A 20496-nucleotide genomic window follows, 5' to 3' on the forward strand; every position below is an offset into this window, starting at 1 on the left:
ATAAACACAATAATAGAACAGAATGAAATACTGATATGTGTAAACTTGAGCAGAGAATATAACTTTTAACTTTGGAACTATCTTAAGTAAAAAGCTGAAAAAAATGTTATTAAGTATGTATTATATCCAATATGCTCACAAAATTGGAGCAGTTTCACTTAAGGCCTTTCCTGATTCTTACGTTCTTTGTTGTCTCTAAAATTATTTTTCTGTTTATTTCATCTTGGTCTATTTCCTATTGCAGTATTTATGGTTGTTCACATGTAGTGGCAATGCCAGGAGATGTATCAACTTTTCCAGAATCATCCTATCTAGCAGTCCTGTTCTGTAACAGAGCAAGTCTTGCTCACCTGGCAACTCTGTTTTAGGCTGATTTAATAGAGTTATATCAGGTGGAAGGTCTTTGCCCTTGGGTTGTTTGCTTTTAAAACTATTTTTAAAGAAAAAGATTTATAGGCCAGGTGCCAATGGCTCATGCCTGTAATCCTAGCTACTCAAGAGACTGAGAGCGAGGATCATGGCTCAAAACCAGCTGGGGCAGAAAAGTCCGTGAGACTTTTATCTCCAATTAACCACCAGAAAACCAGAAGTGGTGCTGTGGCTCAAGTGGTAGAGTGCTTGCCTTGAGCAAAAGATCTTAAGGACAGATTCCAGTCCCTGAGCCCAAACCCCAGTAACTGCCCCTGCCCCACCCCCTCCCCCACACACAATTAAAGGAAAAAAATTCACTTTTCTTGACTAGTGGAAATAGTCCCTCCCTGAGGAACTATCTGAGGGACAGAGGAATAAAAGACTAGATGAGAAATGCATTGGGATTAATTAACTGTCTCATTTCCAGCTCAATTATGTTATACCCTGTATTGTACTCTGTTATGGGCCTGCATTGCCATGACTGTAACAAAATACCTAAGGCAGGCTAGCTTTATAAAGAAAAGAGGTTTACTTGGCTTACAGAACACTGCAGCAAGGGCAGAGTAGCAGAATAAACTTTGGGGAGAATCTTGTGATGGATAGTGGGAAGACATGCAGAAGGAAGAGATATTACTTCACAACAGGAAGCCACAGAGGCCTAGTGGGGCCAGGCTCACATTTTCATAATAACTACCTTGGGAAAACAAACTACCAAAGTTCTAAGAAAAATACCTTAATTGATCTAAGGACCTTCTATTAGGTCTCACTTCTTTATTTCTTTTTGTGCCAGTGGTAGGGTTTGAACTCTAGGCTTTGTGCTCTCCCTTGGCTTTTTCACTCATGGCTAGAGATCTAACCCTTGAGCTACCCTTCTACTTCCAGCCTTTTGGTGGCTAATTAGAGATGAGTCTCATGGACTTTGCTATCTGGGCTGGCTTCAAACCACAATCTTCAGATCTCAGCCTCCTGAGTAGTTAGGATTACAACTGTGGGCTACTGGTACCCAGCTCTAGGCCCCAACCTAGCAATGCTGTTCGGTTCCTGAGCTCTTCAGCTCAAGGTGAGTGCTCTACCACTTAAGCCACAACACCACTTTGGATTTCTGGTGGTTAATTGGAGATAAGAGTCTCATAGGCTTTCCTGCCTAGGCTGGCTTTGAACCACAATCGTCAGATCTCAGCCTCCTGAGTAGCTAGGATTATAGGCGTGAGCCACCAGCACCAGGCTCTACTTCCTTTCTCTAGCAATCTTTTGAAATCCCTCATGCATAGACAGCTTCCCCTTGGTTGACTTCATTTTTTAAAATTTCCCTTCTTTTGTCATGGCAAGCTACATGGTAGGCTGAGATCAGGAGGACTGAGGTTTCAGGTGAACCCAGAGATAAGTATGAGTCCCTGTCACAACCTGTAGCAAGGTACAGTGGTTTGGACCTGTTATCCTAGTTCTGTGGGAAGCATGAATAGGCAGATCTTGGTCCAAGAGAACCTGGGTATACATTTGAGACAGCATGGCTAGGCCATTAGAATGCTTGACTGGCAAGCACAAGGCCCTGAGTTCAACACTCAGTATTCCCACCCCCATAAATCCTTTATCATCTTATAATATTTTGGAACAGAAAAGAGATGAATACAATAAGAACTTTCAATGAAAAAGTTCTTTGTGTTTCTAACATTCTATGAATCTGCATTTCTGTGACATTAAAAGAAGGCATTAGCTGAACTCTGCGCCCAGGCCCAGAGTTCAGGCCCCATGACCAGCAAAAAAAAAAAAAAAAAAAAAAAAAGGCATTAGCCAAGTGTAGTAGTATATACCTTATAATCCTAGCTAGAGCACAGAAATTTGGTCAGTTTTTAATATATTCTAGACTGTGAACTTGTGATCATTCAGTGCTGGGATTACAGGTGAGTACCTCAGACCTGGTTTCCTTAAGCTTTGAAAGTACTAAAAATCACTGTCTGTTATTCTCCCTGCTCCCAATCCTATGTCTACCTTTCTGAATCCTGGAATACATGTAAAGATTTACCAGCTCATTAATGTCTGAAGAGTAAGCCATTTCCAAAAAAACTCTGGAACAAAGCGTGTGTGTGTGTGTGTGTGTGTGTGTGTAGCTACTGGAGCTTGAACTCAGGGCCCGGGCACTGTTCATTAGCTTTTTCTTTTTTTTTTTTTTTTTTTTTTTTTTTTTTTTTTTTTTTTTTGTTCATTAGCTTTTTCTGAAGGCTGGTGCTCTACTCTACTAATTGAGCCATGCCTCTACTCCCAGCCTCTAAGTGGTTAATTGGAGATAAAAGTCTCATGTACTTTCTTGCCTGGGCTGGCTTTGAAATATGATCTTCAGATCTCTCAGCCTCCAGGTAGCTAGGATTACAGGCGTGCCACCAGTACCTATCTAGAACAAGTCTTTTTTTTTTTCCCAGGTTCATAATATTGTACAAATTGAGTATTACATGATGAGTTGATATTAGCTTCTCCAGGCTTGGGAATTTAACAGATGAGCTCAGAAAATGTAGAATCCATTTATGTTGCTTTCACCGCTGGAGTCTTTTTAGACCTTAACTTAAAGCATAAGACCAGCAAAGCAATGCCTCCATATGTGGCCAGTGCACAATTCATTCTACCCATGAGAGTATATGAGTTGAAATACTTCTTAATACCAGTGAACTGGAATTGGCCTTCATTTTCTGCGTCTGCCATGATGTCAATCTTTACCAAAGTCACAAATTTGATAGCCGACGTCCTTCAAACAACGAAGACACCGACTTAACCTAACCGGAAAGAGTACACCTGCCCCCGCCACTTGCACCCAACCGTAGAACAAGTCTTTTTCCCCCTCTGTTTTTATGTCTCTCCTTTAACCTCCCAAAGACAGATAAACAAAACAATACAAAAAAACAACAACACACAAAAACTTCTTGTTTCCATTTCCTGGAGTTCATTTAGATAAATATTATCTTCTTTTTTGTTGTTGTTGTTTCTCACTGGTTTGAACTCAGGGCCTGGGTGCTGCTCAAGTCTAGCATTCTACCACTTTGAGCCTCAGATCTACTTCTAGTTTTCTGGTGACTACTTGGAGATAAAAAGTCTCTTAGAGGGGCTGGGAAGGTGGCTCAGTGGTAGAGTACTTGCCTCACATGCATGATTGACTCCTCAGCACCACATAAACAGAAATGGCTGGAAGTGGTGCTGTGGCTCAAGTGGTGGCCTTGAGCTGAAGAGCTTAGGGACAGTGCCCAAGGCCTAGAGTTCAAACCCCATGACTGACCAAAAAGAAAGAAAAAAAAAAGTTTCTTAGACTTTCCTGCCTGGGCTGGCTTTGAACAGTGATCCTTAGATCTCAGGCTCCTGAGTAGTTAGGATTACAAGTGTGAGCTACCAGTGCCCAACTATAAATATTATCTTATATGATCAGAGGCACATAGGCATTGCATCTCTGGAATAAAACTCAAAGCAAGGTTTTTTATTTTTTTAAAGAAGCAAAGGGGAACAGTACTGGGTTTTGAACTCAGGTCCTTGAACTTTTTTTATGGGGGGGGGGTCCAGTTGTGGGGCCTGAACTCTGGGCCTGGGCGCTGTCCCTCAGCTCTTCAGCTCAAGGCTAGCACTCTACCACTTGAGCCACAGGGCCACTTCCGACTTTTTTCTTTTTGCGTATGTGTTGCTGAGGAATCGAACCCAGGGCCTCAGACATGCAAAGCAAGCACTCTACCACGAGCCACCTTCCCAGCCCTTGAACTTGTTAAACAAGTACTCTATAATTTTTTTTTTTTTTTTGGTCTACTTATGTGGTGCTGAGGAATCAAACCCAGGGCCTCATGCATGCAAGGCAAGCGTTCTACCACTGAGCCACCTTCCCAGCCCTGTACTCTGTAATTTAATGCCAGCCTCCAGCCCTGTTCATTTGCAGACAACTTTGGAGATGGAATCTAATGAACTTTCCTGCCTAGGCTGGCCTCAAACTTCGATCCTCCTCCAGACCTCCCAAGTAGCCTCCCAAGTAGTTTATGGGCATGAGCCACCAGCACGCAGCTTTTAAAACAAGTTTTAAATGTATTCAAAAGCATAAAAAGAAATTCAGCAGGAGGAGGGGACATTGCCCTATAGTATTATAGTTCATCCTCAAAGTCAAAGTGTTAACCATGTCTGGTTGAGATTTACCCACACCAAAGAGGACTATCTCAGAAAATGCAAATGTCATAAGCTTCCTCATGGCTTGAAGACTGTCATGCAAAGGTCTTTCTGTGCCCTTCAGCCCTTCACCACTGAGCACAGGCTAATGTAGTCTGCCTGCAAAGCCTCATCTCCTAAGTCCATGTGAGTGAAAGATACTGCCTATAACTGTCTAACATCCCTCCTCCTGAAATTGATTCAAAAGGAGACATTTTCCACTCCTTAAATCTTTGAATCACCAGAGCTCTATATGGAGGTAGTCATCCTTCAGTTGCCTTTCCTACATGCAAGCAAATATTTCATATACACCTTAACCAATCAGCCAACTGAATGTTTATAAAGGCTCATGAGAGAGTCCATACCTCCTCTTCTTGCATTTTGGGTGGTTAACTGGAAGTAAGAGTCACATGGACTTTTTGAACTACAGATCTCAGCCTCCTGAGTAGCTAGGATTAGATATGAACCACCAGTGCCCAGCCCCACTAAATCTTTTTTTTTTGCCAGTCGTGAGGACTGAACTCAGGGCCTGGGTCCTGTCCCTCAGCATTTCAGATCAAAGCTAGAGCTCTACTACTTGAGCCACAACACCACTTCTGGTTTTTCTTCTGCTTATGTGGTACTGAGGAATCGAACTCACGGCCTCATGCATGCAAAGCAAGCACTCTACCACTGAGCCACCTTCCCAGCCTAAATCTTTTTTTAAATTATTGTTATTATAAAGATGATATACAGAGGAGTTATAAGTTACACAAGTCAGGTAAAGATTTCATTTAGGGTGGGAGGAGACAATGCTATCCTTTCCCTTCTTCCCTCCTACTGAATCTTTTGAAGAAGGCTAAGTCTTTCTTCCAAACCTGAAATACTACGAAAAAGAAAAAGAAAAGGAAGAAAGAAAAGGAGGGAAATGATGACTAGATATTAGCCTGCAACCTACCACTTTTATTTCTAAAGCTGGTTTACGTTGTGTGTCTCTTACTCTGCTCACTAGTAGAAGAATATGTAGAAACCTCTGGAGTTATCTTTTGGCGGGCCTGCTGTCCTTCTCCCTGGCATTCCACATGAAGTCTCAGCCTCTACCTGGACTTCATTCCCATGGAGATGGTTAGAAATACCTCAGGTTATTGAAGCGTCACATAGAAATAAGGCTACCAGAGGGTGCTAGTGGCTCAGCTTCTCGGAAGGCTGAGATCTGAGGACCACAGTTTAAAGCCAGCCTGGGCAGGAAAGTCCAAAGTCCAACTAACTACCAGAAAATCAGAAGTGGTGCTGTGACTCAAGTGGTAGAATACTAGCCTTGGGCTGGGAAGGTGGCTCAGTGGTAGAGCACTTGCCTTGCATGCATGAGACCCTGGGTTCGATTCCTCAGCACCACATAAGCAAAAAGAAAGAAAAAAGCCGGAACTGGCGCTGTGGCTCAAGTGGTAGAGTGCTAGCCTTGAGCTGAAGAGCTGAGTGACAGCGCCCAGGCCCAGAGTTCAGGCCCCACAACTGGACCCCCCCCCAAAAAATAGAATACTAGCCTTGAGCTGAAGAGTTCAGGGACAGCCCCTAGGCCCAGAATTCAAGCCCCAAGACAAAGAAGAAAGGAGAAAGAGCCGGGCGCTGGTGGCTCACGCCTGTAATCCTAGCTACTCAGGAGGCTGAGATCTGAGGATCACGGTTCAAAGCCAGCCCGGGCAGGAGAGACCGTGAGACTCCTATCTCCAATAAACCACCAGAAAACCGGAAGTGGCGCTGTAGCTCAAGTGGTAGAGCGCTCGCCTTGAGCTGAAGAGCTGAGGGATAGCACCCAGGCCCAGAGTTCAAGCCCCACGACCGACCAAAAAAAAAAAAAAAAGAAAGGAGAAAGAAGAAAGGAGGAGGAGGAGGGGGGGGAGGAGGAAAGAAGAAGAAATATGGTTACCAACTAGAAAGGAAGTTGGCAATGCAGAGCTTACTTCTGAAGAAGGGTGCACCATCAGCCAAAATCTGGCAAGCAAACACACAGAACAGGTGAGCTGTTCCCCTTTTAACCCTAATGTAGTGGACCCTGCCTCTTTACCAGGATTGGTCAGGCTAAGGGTTCATAGTCTTTCATGATTGGCTAACAACTGGCCTTTGAACTACAAAGAGCAGGGAATTTTGTAGGCTGGCTCTTAATAAACAAAGAGACAAAAGGTTTGGCAGTGAAGAAGTTGAGAAAAGTCTGGCAGGACATTCATTAACAAAGAGTCCAGGAAGTCTTGGCCATACTCCCAACCTCACGTGGATAGAAAAGATTATCTCATATGTGATATTTGCATATCAGTGGCTGTCTTGCCTCTGCTCCCTGGAAAATAACCAGGTTTATTGGACAGATAACACCTGGATGTTCTCATGCACTTTGAAGTAAGCACGCCCACAGTTAAATTTGCCTTTGCCTCCTCTGCAAACACCTGTCTAAACTGCCAATCCCAATACCTACTCCATTATCTAGGTATTTTCCTTCTGCCAATCCAGCCAATCACCAAGTCCTACCAATCTGACTTCCTGTTTTTCAAGTCTGTTTCTTTCTTTCTACATCTTACTGTTCTTGCTGTTATCTTGCTCCTTGGAACCAGCTGGAATCCATTATCATCCACCTTTGTCTTCTGCATCTTCATGCTAGAAAGAGGTCCTAGCATGTGTCTATACAATTCGCAAAAGTAATGTAAATCAACCATGTTGTAGTTAACAGGTGTGCATGCAACTCTTTCTGGTTCAGCTTCTCTGTATCATGTCTTCTATGTCAGAAGGCTTCAAAGTGGTTACAGGCATCTTTATGACCCACCTACACTAGCTGGCTGAAGAGAAACATTTTAAAGCAGCTAGAGAAAGGAACTATCACCACCAAAGGAGCAACAACAACAGACAGCTAATTTTTCAGAAGAACTGATAGAAGTCATGCAACAGTGGAACCATATCTTGTCAATGCTGATAAAAAAAATAAAAATCAAACAAAACTATATAAGAGCTAGGCACTGATGGCTTATACCTGTAATTATTATTATTTTGCCAGTCATGGGGCTTGAACTCAGGGCCTGAGCACTGTCCCTGAGCTTCTTTTGCTCAAGGCTAGCATTCTACCACAAGAGCCATAGCACCACTTCTGGATTTTTCTGTTTATGTGGTACTGAGGAATCAAACCCAGGACTTCATAAATGCAAGGCAAGCATTCTACCACATTCCCAGCCCTTATACCTATAATTCTATGTACTGAGATCGGAAGATCATGGTTCAGAGCTGGCCTGAGCAGGAAATCCATGAGACTCTTAGCTCCAATTAATCATCAAAAAGCTGGAAGTGCATTATCCCTACCCATGAAGGAAATGCAAATAAAAACAACCCTGAGATACTGCCTTACCCCAGCCAGAATGGCCCATATCCTAAATTCAGCCAATGACAAATGCTGGCAGGGATGAAGAGAAAGAGGAACCCTACTGCATTGCTGGTGGGAATGTACACCAAAATAGCCACTTTGGAAAGCAATTTGGAGGTACCTCAGAAAGCTAACTATAGACCTCTGCTATGACCATGTATATCCCAGGCATCTACCCTGAGCAACAGGAACCAGGATACAAAGACATAAGGTACCTCCACGTTCGCTGCAGCACTGTTCACAACAGCCAAGATATCCAGATGCCCCACTATAGATGAATGGATCCAAACATTGTGGTACCTACATACAATTGAATATTATGCAGCCATTAGAAAGGACAAAATAGGGGCTGGGAAGGTGGCTCAGTGGCAGAGCGCTTGCCTTGCATGCCTGAGGCCCTGGGTTCGATTTCTCAGCACCACATAAGAAAAAAGCCAGAAGTGGCGCTGTAGCTCAAGTGGTAGAGCGCTAGCCTTGAGCTGAAGAGCTGAGGGACAGCGCCCAGGCCCAGAGTTCAGGCCCCACAACCGGACCCAAAAAAAAAAAAAAAAAAAAAAAAGGACAAAATAATGGCATTTGCAGGGAAATGGATGGAACTAGAACAAATCATTTTGAAAGGGTAAGCCAAGAACAGACAGACAAATGACACATGGTCTCCCTGATATGTGGATGTTAAATTCAAAATGCAAGGAGATATGACAAAGTAAGCAGGACTCAATAAACAAAGGAGCTCTACTTAATTTGCCATTATCATTTCTAAATGACGCCATGTTCTTGGCCACATATGGTATATATATATATATATATATATATCAACCTGAATAGATAGTATTACAGGTGTAAGCCACTAGTATTGGCAGTTCCACTGGCATAACATGACCTGACCTATGTATTTCTTTCTGCCTTTACCAGCCATGATCTTCTCTCACAGAAAGACCACCAAACCTTCTAGTTAAGTCTCTACTTAGCCTTCCTGCTACACCGCTGCTTTTTTTTTGCCTTTTCTTCCAAAGCTGTCTGTAGTACAGCAGCCTGAGTAAAATTTTAATTGCTCTGCCCAACTTGTCAATGGCTCTTCATTTCAAGGCCAGCCCAGGCAGAAAAATCTGCATGATTCCATCTTCAAAATAACCAGCAAAAAGTTGTGTTGAAGGGCTGGGAAGTTGGCTCAGTGGTAGAGCGCTTGCCTTGAACGCCTGAGGTCCTGGGTTCGATTCCTCAGCACCACATAAGCAAAAAGAAAAAAGCCGGAAGTGGCGCTGTGGCTCAAGTGGTAGAGCACTAGCCTTGAGCTGAAGAGCTGAAGGACAGAGCTCAGGCCCAGAGTTCAGGCCCCACAACTGGACCCAAAAAAAAAGTTGTGCTGAAGGCATGGCTCAGGTGGTAGAACACTAGCCAAGCAAGTGCAATACCCTGAGTTCAAACCCCAGTACTTACTAAAAACAAATGAATAAACAATCCTAAAGTTTATTGAGAGCCAGGTACCTAGGTATGCATCTTGACAAAATCATTTACATAATGTCCAAAATAGTAAAAATGAATCTATGATCAGTAGAGTAGTAAGCTCAGAGTGGGTAGGTGGGAGCTAAGGATGAGAAGAGGCACCAACAGACTCCTGGGTTGCTGGGCGTTGACCATAATTCTGTTTTCACTTTGCATAAATTCACTGAGGTATAAACATAGAAGGTGTGCTTTTCTGGGAATGCTATATTACACTTCAATGAGTAACCACTAAGAAAATAACATCCACATTAGAAGAAGGAAGTCAGAAAACAAAAACACCACCTTCAAACCATCCAAAAGAAAACAATAAATGGATGAAAGACAGAAATTCAACGTAAGATAGCTGATTATCTACATGTGCCAAGAATTATAAGCCAAGTGCTGTGGGCTCACACAGCAATCATAGCTTGGGCTGAGAATTGAAGGATTGTAATTCAAAGCCAGTCTGGGCAGAATAGCCTGCAAGACTCCATCTCCAAAATAACAAAAAAAGTTGCACTGAAGAGGTAGCTCAAGTGGTAAAGCATAGGTGAGTATACAAGCCAAACAAGACCCTGAGTTCAAATCCCAACAGTGGAAAAAAGAAGAAGGCTGAAGCAATGGCTCATGTAGTAGAGTACCTTTCCAGCAAATACAAAGCTCTGAGTCCAAATCCTAGTACCACCGAGGCTGGGAATGTGGCTTAATTGTAGAGTGCTTACCTAGCATGCATGAATCCATGAGATTGATTCCTCAGTCTCACAAGAACAGAAAAAAAACTCAAAGTGGTGCTGTGGCTCAAATGGTAGAGTGCTAGCCCTGAGCAAAAGAAGCTCAAGGATAATATCAAGGCCCTGAGTTCAAGCCCCAGGACTGACAAAAATAAATTAAATAAAATAATTTTTAAAAATCCTAGTACTCCCAAAAGAAAAGTTATAATAATAAATGAGAATTAATATATTAATATATTCACCAGTTAAAAGAAAGCACAAATTTTCACACTGGATGCTTAAATTTAGTTATGTTCTGTTTATAAGGATATACATAAAGAAAATAATAATGAAAATGTTAAAATTAAAGGTTAAAATAAAAGCACTGAAAAAAAACATGTTGGGTGCCAAAGGCACCTGTAATCTTAGCTATTTAGGGGGCTGAGATCTGAAGATCATAGTTCAAAGTTATCCCAGGAAGAAAAAAATGTTTGTGAAACTCTGCTCTCCAATTAACCAGCAAAAAGCTAGAAGTAGAGGTGTGGCAGAGCACTAGACTTGAGTTAAAAAGCCAAACAAGAATGAGAGCTCAAGACCCAGTATCAACTCGTACAAATACACACAAAAAGACATGTCAGTAAATGCTAACTAATAAAGATTGCATGCCAGGTGCTGGTGGCTCATGCCTATAATCCTAGCTACTCAGGAGCCTGAGATCTGAGGATCACATTTCAAGCCAGCCCAGGTAGAAAAGTCCCTGTGAGACTCTTATCTCCAATCAACTACCAGAAAACCAGAAGTGGAGCTATGGCTCAAAGTGATAGAGCACTAGACTTGAGCAAAAGAGCTCAGGGACAGTATTCAGGCCCTGAGTTCAAGCCCCATAACCACCACCAACAAAAAGAATACAGTAAGCCATATTAATAACATAGATTAAATTATTAATAACCGAAAAAAATCCTATAGAGCTAAAATATTACTAAAGTTTGAAGATTATATCATGAGGCTGGGGAGTTTAATTCTCAGTTTGCATAAACCTAATAAAGTAACCTAAAGATATTATGTATTTATTAAAGAATGATAAAATAAATAAAAGCACATCAAAGATGTCAATGGAACCATTGATAAGCTTTTTTTTTCCTGTCTGTCATGGAGCCTGAACTCTGGGCCTGGGCTCTGTCCCTGAACTCTTCAGCTCAAGGTTAGCGCTCTACCACTTGAGCCACAGAACCACTTCCAGCTTTTTCTGCTTATGTGGTGCTGAGGAATTGAACCCAGGGCCTCATGAATGCAAGGCAAGCACTCTACCACTAAGCCACCTTCCCAGCATTGATAAGCTTAATCTAACAAACAAGTACATAGAATATCACACCCAACTATAAAATACACATTATTTTCTTTCTTTCTTTTTTGGTTGGTCATGGGGCCTGAACTCTGGGCCTGGGCAATGTCCCTCAGCAATTCAGCTCAAGGCTAGTGCCCTACCACTTGAGCCACAGCTCCACTTCTGGCTTTTTCTGCTTATGTGGTGGTGAGGAATTGAACCCAGGGCTTCATGCATGCAAGGCAAGCATTCCACCACTGGGCCACTTCCCCAGCCCATATACATTATTTTCAATTACATGATGATCTATTAACCCTGGCATATGGTGGGATCAGAGACAAGGCTCACTGAATTTAAAGGGCTTAGTGTCATTCAGAAAACATTCTCTAATCAGAATACAAATATGCTACAAGTCAAGAGAACTAGGAAAATACTAATGCTTAATTAGTATTAATTAGTAGTAATGGGCTGGGCCTAGTAGCTGGCGCTTATAGCTCCATCTACTCAGAAGGCTGAGGTAGGAAAATCTCTTGAGTTTAGGAGTTTATGACCAACCTGGGCAATACAGTGAGACTCTATCTCAAATGCAAACAAAAAGAAAAATAAGAAAAGCCCTACACCACCCACATTTCTGAACATTTCAAGGTTCAATTTCAAAAGCAAATAATTATACAACAGCAATACTCACAAGACAATATGTTGGAAATGATCTGTACAACTTGGGGCAGGGGAGATTAGGGAGGGAGGGAGGGAGGAAGGGAGGAAGAAAAATGGGGGAAGGTATAACAAGTTAGATAAGAATGTAATCACTATCATACTTATGTAACTGTAACCCCTCTGTATATTACCTTGACAATAAAATTAAAAATAAAAAACAAAAGCAAATAATTATATAATCATTATATATATTATATATATATATATATTACATAAATAAATATATAAATAAAGTAGACAGACCTATAGTGGTACTGGAAGAGAATGTATTAACTCTGAGTTTTTCTTTCTTTTTTTTTTTGTCAGTCGTGAGTCTTGATCTCAGGACCTTGGTGCTGTCCTTGAGCTCTTTTGCTCAAGGCTATTACTCTACCACTTTGAGCCACAGCTCTACTTCTGGTTTTCTAGTGGCTAATTGGAGATAAGAGTCTCATGGATTTTCCTGCTTGGGCTGGCTTTGACCTTGATCCTCAGATTTCCGCCTACTGAGCAACCAAGATTATAGGCATGAGCCACCAGCACCCAGCTCTTCTTCCTTTCTCCTTCCTTCCTTCCTTCTTCCTTCCTTCCTTCCTTCTTTCCTCTTCCTCTACCTCCTCCTCTTCCCTCTTCTTCTTTTTGGTCTGTCATGGGGCTTGAACTTTGGGCCAGGGCACTGTCCCTCAGCTCTTCAGCTCAAAGCTAGCACTCTACTACTAGAGCCACAGCACCACTTCTGGTTTTTTAGTGGTTAATTGAAGATAAGAGTCTCATGGACTTTTCTACCTGGGCTTGCTTTGAACCTCAATCCTCGTATCTCAGACTCCTGAGTAGCTAGAATTACAGGTGTGAGCCACCGGTGCCTGGCTCTTTCTTCTTTTGTATTTCTTTATTTTTTTATTTTTATTTTTTTGCCAATCCTGGGGCTTGAACTCAGTGCCTGGCCATTGTCTCTGAGCCACTCTGTGCTCAAGGCCAGTGCTCTACCACTCAAGCCACACCACCACTTCCAGCTTTTTCTGTTTATGTGGTACTGAGGAATCAAACCTGGGGCTTCATGCGTACTAGGCAAGCATTCTACCACTGAGCCACATTACCAGTCCCTTTCTTCTTTTTTAAATCATCTTTAAGTAGTTATATAAAGGAACTTCTATTCAAAATGTCAGTTTCTGAGTACAATGCATCTTGATTTCTCCCAGCCTCACCCATCCCCTCAATTTACCCAGTTTCATTTTCACAAACGTACATTGCATATTATGACTGCAGCAAAATGCGCAACTTTGTATATGTATTAGACAAGGAGAAGGCTGGATCAAAAAACCCTATGCTTCACATAAAAGAAGGAAATAATAAAGGCAGGACGTGAGAGCTTTGAAACAGAGAACAAATACAGGAGAAAGCTTGGGAGATAATCACTTCTATTTCCCAGATGTAACCCATAATAAAAGATTAGCACCAGTCACAACACAACAACTGCATGTGAAGATTTAGACAAAATGAACAAATTCTAGATTGCATTTTTCTCTGTTTAAAGTGCTTCTTAACACAGAATTTAAACCCATGCTTAAAACTGATACTACATTATACTTAAAAAACCCAGACCGTTTATAGGCAGAAAAGTTGTGTGTGTGTGTGTGTGTGTGTGTGTGTGTGTGTGTGTGTGTGTGTGTGTGTGTGTGTGTGTGTGTGTGTGTGTGTGTGTGTGTGTGTGTGTGTGTGTGTGTGTGTGTGTGTGTGTGTGTGTGTGTGTGTTTAAACTTCAAAACTCAGGTGACTGAGCAGAAAAACTGTGGTGTTCTTTTGTTTTGTTTTGTTTTTCCTCCACCGCAGAGACAGGAAACCCCACCTGGGTGCTTTAGGTAGCTGAAGAGGTTATGCTGCTAGCAGGACTAAGCAGTTTAGAGCAGGCCAGAAGGATCTGATAATCACTTCCCCCAGGTAGAATAGTAGAATATTGCTTCTCTCCTGCTGGTGCTATGTTCCTTTTTTTCCGCCCTAAATATTTCAGCTATTTAAGGGGACACACATTTTCTTGCCTTTAGTATAAGCAATGGGAATGGCTACCACCTATTGTGAACAGGTGGTCCTGGATGGCGTTAAAAGGTCCTTTTGACCCTCTCCTAATCAGGTGTGATCATCCCAGTTTTACACCATCAGTAGAGTAACTTGTTCAGAGTCTTACCCCTAGTTGGTGTTTAGGACACTCAAGTGGTAATTTCTTGTCACCTACTCTTTTAAACATGCAGGCTCCAGGCAGGAAGTCATCTAGAGCACAATGAGCTCAAAGCACCATCACCCTTTTAAAGCACTCACCTTCTGGATTACCTTGCGAATAGCAAAATACTTCCCAGTGAGGTCCCCGGCCTCGGTCAGTGGGGCATCATAGTCGTAGCTGGTGGGCTGTGCTGCATAGGGTGTGTTGGCCCCTATGAGACAAAAGCCATGCCACTAGTTACTCCAGAAAGGCCTGACTTGGGACAAGTTCCTGGGGGACCCATGACCTCAGGATCTTGGAGAAGATAAATAAAGCACACGTTAAGTCAACTGCTAAAAGACACTGAAAAAAAAAATTTTTTTTTTCTCAAGGCTAGTGCTCTCCCACTTTGAGACACAGCTCCACTTCCAGTTTTTTGGTGGCTAATTGGGAGATAAGAGTCAAACAGGGACTTTTCTGACCTGGCAGGCTTTGAACTGCAATCTTCAGATCTCAGAGAGCTAGGATTACAGGTGTAAGCCACCAGTGCCAAGCTCACAGAAGTACTTTTTAGAGAGGTAAGTTTGTTCTACAGGTGTATCAAGCACCCTAGAGTCCCCACAGCAGACTTTCTATCCCTCCTTCCCTCCTCCCCTGACTTTCTGGAAGCTCATAGCTGTCATTCTAACAGATATCTCCTCCTAGGGATAAGCAAAGTACCTGGATCTTCCTTCCCCCACCCAAAATCTGTTAGCATCTCAGGACCAGTCATGGCAGGGCATATGACAAAATGTCCCTATTAACCTCTAATCCAGGGTCTTTTTTTCATGTCTTCAACCTGAGAGGTAAGTAGGCAAAGTAACGTGGGGAATGACTGCAGACAGGCAGGCCTTTGGATCTGCAGATACAAAGGAGGCAGCTGCTGTGCGCTCTTGGCTCCCCTCTTCAGGACAAAGGCACAGTCACTGCCTTAATGCCAGGGCATGGCTACCCACACTTCTCAAATGTGACCCTCGTGGGCGTGGCCTCTGCTCAATTGCCTTCCCCTAGGTTACAAGCCCCTAGGGATAGCTTGCATCCAAAGCTGATCAGGACAGTGACATACACACAGCCAGTTGCCTCAAAGGGCAATCCTGGCTTCAGAATTCCCTCCAGTGGGCCAAAGCCATTCATAAAATGGCATTACAACCCAACTCTGCAAACCTTTCCTCCCATGCTGTCTTACAGATGTAGTCCTGAGGGCAGCCCAAGGGCACAGTCATCTTGGACTTGTGTTTCCCAAGAAACCTGACCCACCTAACACACAAAAAAAAACAATGAAGGGCATCAATGCCTTGCCTACAAAAAGGCTAGCATTGTCCAAGAGTCTAGAGCACAGGCATCCTCTGTGACTAGGTCTTGATTCTGATGTTTACAGACAGAAAGCTGTCTGTAATAGTAGGAGGTCATCAAATTTTTGATCCTTGACAAGAGTCACATGGAGAGACTGTTAAGATACAATTTTTGATCTGGGGATATACTTCAGTGTAAGGTCCTGTCCTAATCTCCAGTACAAGGAAAGAGAGAAAGAAAAAAAAGAGAGAAAGAGGGAGAAGAGGAAGAGAGAGAGAGAGGGAGAAGAAGAAAGGAAGGAAGGAAGGAAGGAAAGAAGGAAGGAAGGAAGGAAAGAAGGAAAGAAGGAAAGAAAGAGGGGGGAAGAGAGGGAGAAAGAAAAAGGGGAGGAAGGAAGGAAGAAGGGAAGAAAGAGACCCCCACAATTTCTATTTTTATTTTTTTCTTGCCTGTCCTGGGGCTTGAACTCAGGGCCTAGGCACCGTCCCTGAGCTTCTTTTTACTCAAGGTTAGCACTTACCACTTGAACCACAGCACCACTTCTGGCATTTTCTAAGTAGTTTATTAGAGATAAGAGTCTCATAGACTTTCCTGCCTGGGCTAGCTTCAAACTGCAATCCTCGGCTCTCAGCCTCCTGAGTAGCTAGGATTTCCGGCGTGTGCCACTGGTGCCACTGGCTCATAACCCCACAGTTTCTAAGGCCCACCTCCAGAGACCTTGATTCAGCAGAGAGAACCAGATGGCACCCAGCTTTGTATTGGCTGAGATAGAATTTTGGAAGCTTTTTGTCTAGAGTGGACTGGAACCACAATTTTTCTTATCTGAGTACCTACTGAGTGACTAGGGTGACTGGAGGCATGGGTCACACCATACCCAGCTTGAGACTGCATTCTTAACAGGATCCTGGGTCATGGTACCCTCCTGGGTAAGGCCAGCTTGGAACCAGAAGGTTTTGTACCTTTCTCTTGTACTTCAAAAGACCCCTCAGCAACACAAGAAAGTGATTTTAGGGTTTCATCTTTTATCCAATCTAACTTATAATTAATTAAATGAGGCACAAAATAAGGTAGATCTGCCAGGTATGGCAGTACATATCTCTAATCCTGGCACATGAGAGGTGGAGACAGGAAGATTGGGAGTTCAAGGCCAGCCTAGCTTACATAAAGAGCCCCTGTCTATATTCTAAAAAGAAAAGAGACAGCTCACCCCAATATTAGCAATAAATTCCTTAAGACGGTTTACAAATGATGGACAGAGGGTGATTTTACCATTGGTGGAGGTAATGAGTGAGGGAGACTAAGGATCAAGGCAAAAGTGGGGTTTTTTAAGGGGGTGGGGGTCAAAGTTCTCTGCATAGAATCCCTATCTTTGAAGACCTGTCTCCCTCAACCAACTAATCTTCTTCCATTTCTTCTTAGCAAGGTCATAGCCAACAGGTCTGCCCGCCTTAGGGGAAGCACAGGTTAAAACACATCCCTTCATGTGAGACATCAAGAAACATAAAACCACATCCTCCCTCCGGGAGCTCACCTTCTTTGTGGCTCCGCTTCTACCGGGGAAGGTTCTCACTCAGGTCTTGCTCTGCACTGAACCTGCTCCCCTCCAAGGACTGACTGCGCCTCAGCTCTTTAGTCACGCCAAGTACAGTGCAGGCTCAGCAAGTGGTGCCACCCTTGAGTGGAACAGTGAGGCTTTGGAAACAAACCCATCAGGCCTCAGCCTCATCAGGCAGGGAGACCAAAGCTTTCATCTAGTTCTACCCTTCTTCCTGTGGATGCCTCCAGACCAGCCCAGAGTGGGGAAATAGTCCATGTTCAAGAGGATGACAAGCAGGAAGGCAGTAGAAAGGGGGAGACAGTGTGCTCCTCAATTCTCCACACTGTGGAGACAGCCTGGGTCTCCCAGGCAGCTGTCACACACATGTGGACACGCAGAGACACGGGATATGGGGACAAAAACGGCAGATGGAGGACAGACAGGCCAGAGAATGCAGCAGGGCTGGTTCGGGGGCTGGCTCAGCGACTGCAAAGGGCAGTGGCACTGGTTAACTGAGACCTGAGCTTGAATCCAGGTTCTACCCTATGCCAAGAAACATGTGGGTATTTGTGCACCCAGATACTCTTATCTATCAATTGCTGTTGACCTTCTCTAGCCCATCTGAGTCTGATATGAGAATTAATTGAAAATAGAGCAGAAAGAGGGCTGATGGATTCGCGGTAGAGGCAGGAGGAAAAGGAGCTGTGTGAAGACAGATTTTGCTTCCTGAGTGATGGGTTTTGTTTTATTTTTGGTGTGGGTACTAAGGTTTGAACTCAGGACCTTGTACTCTTGCTTGTTTGTGTTTGTTTGTTTGTTTTGCACTCAGAACTGGCACTCTATCATGTGAGCGACACCTCCAGTTTGGCTTTTATTGCCTGTTGTGAATTGGAGATGAAGTCTCAGGGTTGGCTTTAAACACCGATTCTCAAACCTCAGCCTCCTGAATTACAGGTGTGAGTCCCCGGTGTGTCGCTGAGTGATAGTTTTATTTTGTCTAAATTTCTTCTCTAAAAAGAATGTACTAAACAGTAACATTAGTGGGGAGGGGGATGGTAGACCTGGGGCTTGAACTCAGGACCTCTTGCTTTCACTCAGCTTTTCCATTCACAGCTGATGCTCTACCAGTTGAGTCATACCTCCACTTCTGGCATTTTGCTGGTTAAGCGGAGAACAAAGTCTCTCAGATTTGTCTATGTGGGATACCTTTGAACCATGATCCTCAGATCTCAACTTCCCAGGTAGCTAGGATCACAGGCATGAGCCATCAGCTTTGCCATAAGATTTTTAAGCCAGGTGCTGGTGGGTCATGCTTGTAATCCTAACTACTCAGGAGACTGAGATCTAAGGAATGAAGTTCAAAGCCAGCCCAGACAGGAAAGTCCACGAGATTCTTACCTCCAATTAACCACCAGAAAACCAGAAATGGTGCTGTGGCTCAAGTGGTAGAGCACTTGCCTTGAGCTGAAGAGCTCAGGGTCAGTGCCCGGGCCCAGAGTTCAAGCTCCATGACCGACAACAACAAAAAGAAAAGATTTCTAAAAATAATGTCACGCACTGTAAAGTTATATAATGTTCCAGTCTTTCTTCTTCAACCAATTAGCCTCAGTTCCATCACTGGCACCTGAGCTAGGTGGGGCCCCCTCTGCTAAGTGAACAAGGTATCACCCAGACTCAACCCTAGACACACAGAAAGCCTCACTCACATCCATAGCCAACCTCAGTGCACTACTTTTTGTCTGAATGCCAGGGCTGGTGCTTAAGCTTAGGGCCTTGCACTCTCACTTGGCTTTTTCACACTCTACAATGGCAGCACACCTTTACTTTGGGCTGTTGGTGGTTAATTGGAGTTGAGACCTCATGGACTTTTCTTCACTGACTAGCTTCAAACCATAACCTTAGATCTCAGCATCCTGAGTAACCAGAATTAAAAGTATAGCCATGATAGCCGGGCACTGGTGGCTCATTCCTGTAATCCTAGCTACTCAGGAGGCTGAGATCTGAGGATCGCAGTTCAAAGCCAGCCCGGGCAAGAAAGTCTGTGAAACTCTTATCTCCAATAAACCACCAGAAAACCAGAAGTGGCACTGTAGCTCAAGTGGTAGAGTGCTTGCCTTGAGCTCAAGAGCTGAGGGAAATTGCTCAGGCCCAGAGTTCAAGCCCCACTACCTACAAAAAAAATAAAATAAAAGTATAGCCATGAGTACCTAGCTTCAGCACACTTTTAAGACTGTCTTTTAAGCAGTGAGGGGTTTTCTACTCTCTTCTGCTTTGCTCTGACAACAGTAATGACATTGGCAACATTTGTAAGTCTGGGCTTCTCCTAGCCCATCTCACTCTGCCAGACAGATAGCAGACAAAAGGGAGCGGTTGGTCATGGGGTTTGAACTCAGGGCATGGGCTCTGTACCTGAGCTCTTTTGCTCAAGACTAGCACTCTATCATGTTGAATCACAGCGCTATTTCCAGTTTTCTGGTGGTTAATTGGAGATAAAGAGTCTCATGGACTTTCCTACCCAGGCTGGCTTCAGACTGTGAGCCTCAGATCTCAGCCTCCTGAGTAGCTAGGATTACAGGCATGAGCCACCAGCACCTGGCTTGAAACTCCATTTCTTAATAGTTGAAAGTACCTAATTTTAGATCCTGAGAGATTCACTCCCATACAGTTTCCAAAATACAACATTCTGGCATCATCAATAATTCAATGAGATAAATGCAGATGCTGAGAGGTGGGGAATGATGATTATACACAACACGTCATCTGCCTTTGTAAAATTAATAAAAATGCTGAGGAATTTGTCATAACCTTCCATATCCTCCCTCGAGATATGGGAATGTAAAGTGGTACTATCACTTTAGAAAACATCACAACTCAGAGTTACCATACAACCCTACAATTCCACTCCTATGACAAACTCCAAAAAAGCAAAGATCCAGACACCTATATTCCTACATCCACAACATTATTCACCAAAGCCCCAGAGTAAAATTAACCCACGTGTCTATCAACCAATGAATGGATAACAAAATATTGTATAACCACATCATAAAATAGTATTTAGTAATAAACATTTTTGAAGTGCTAACACATTCTACAACATGGACAAGCCTTAGGAATATTAGTTTAGCTGGGCACTGGTGGCTCACATCTGTGATGCTAGATATTCCAGAGGTTGAGATCTAGCATAGGCAGACAAATCTTGAGCGATTCTGATCTCCAATTAACCAGCAAAAAGTTGGAAATGGAGCTGTGGCTCAAGTGGTAGAA

At 43.3% G+C, this 20496-nt stretch overlaps 1 protein-coding gene and 1 pseudogene across 1 annotated transcript in view; both read right to left on the reverse strand.

The window, feature by feature from the left end:
• Positions 1-20496, reverse strand: part of Glb1 (galactosidase beta 1) — a 105090-nt gene that overhangs the window by 32323 nt on the left and 52271 nt on the right. The window contains exon 10 of the mRNA XM_070006499.1: positions 14480-14592. Within this exon, the coding sequence (XP_069862600.1) occupies positions 14480-14592 (113 nt within the window). The remainder of the gene's footprint in view (positions 1-14479; positions 14593-20496) is intronic.
• Positions 2232-3939, reverse strand: LOC138816621 (ATP synthase membrane subunit K, mitochondrial pseudogene; annotated as a pseudogene).

Source organism: Dipodomys merriami, unplaced genomic scaffold (assembly GCF_024711535.1).
Source record: "Dipodomys merriami isolate MVZ:Mamm:240054 unplaced genomic scaffold, mDipMer1.0.p SCAF_7, whole genome shotgun sequence".
NCBI classification, from domain to species: domain Eukaryota; kingdom Metazoa; phylum Chordata; class Mammalia; order Rodentia; family Heteromyidae; genus Dipodomys; species Dipodomys merriami.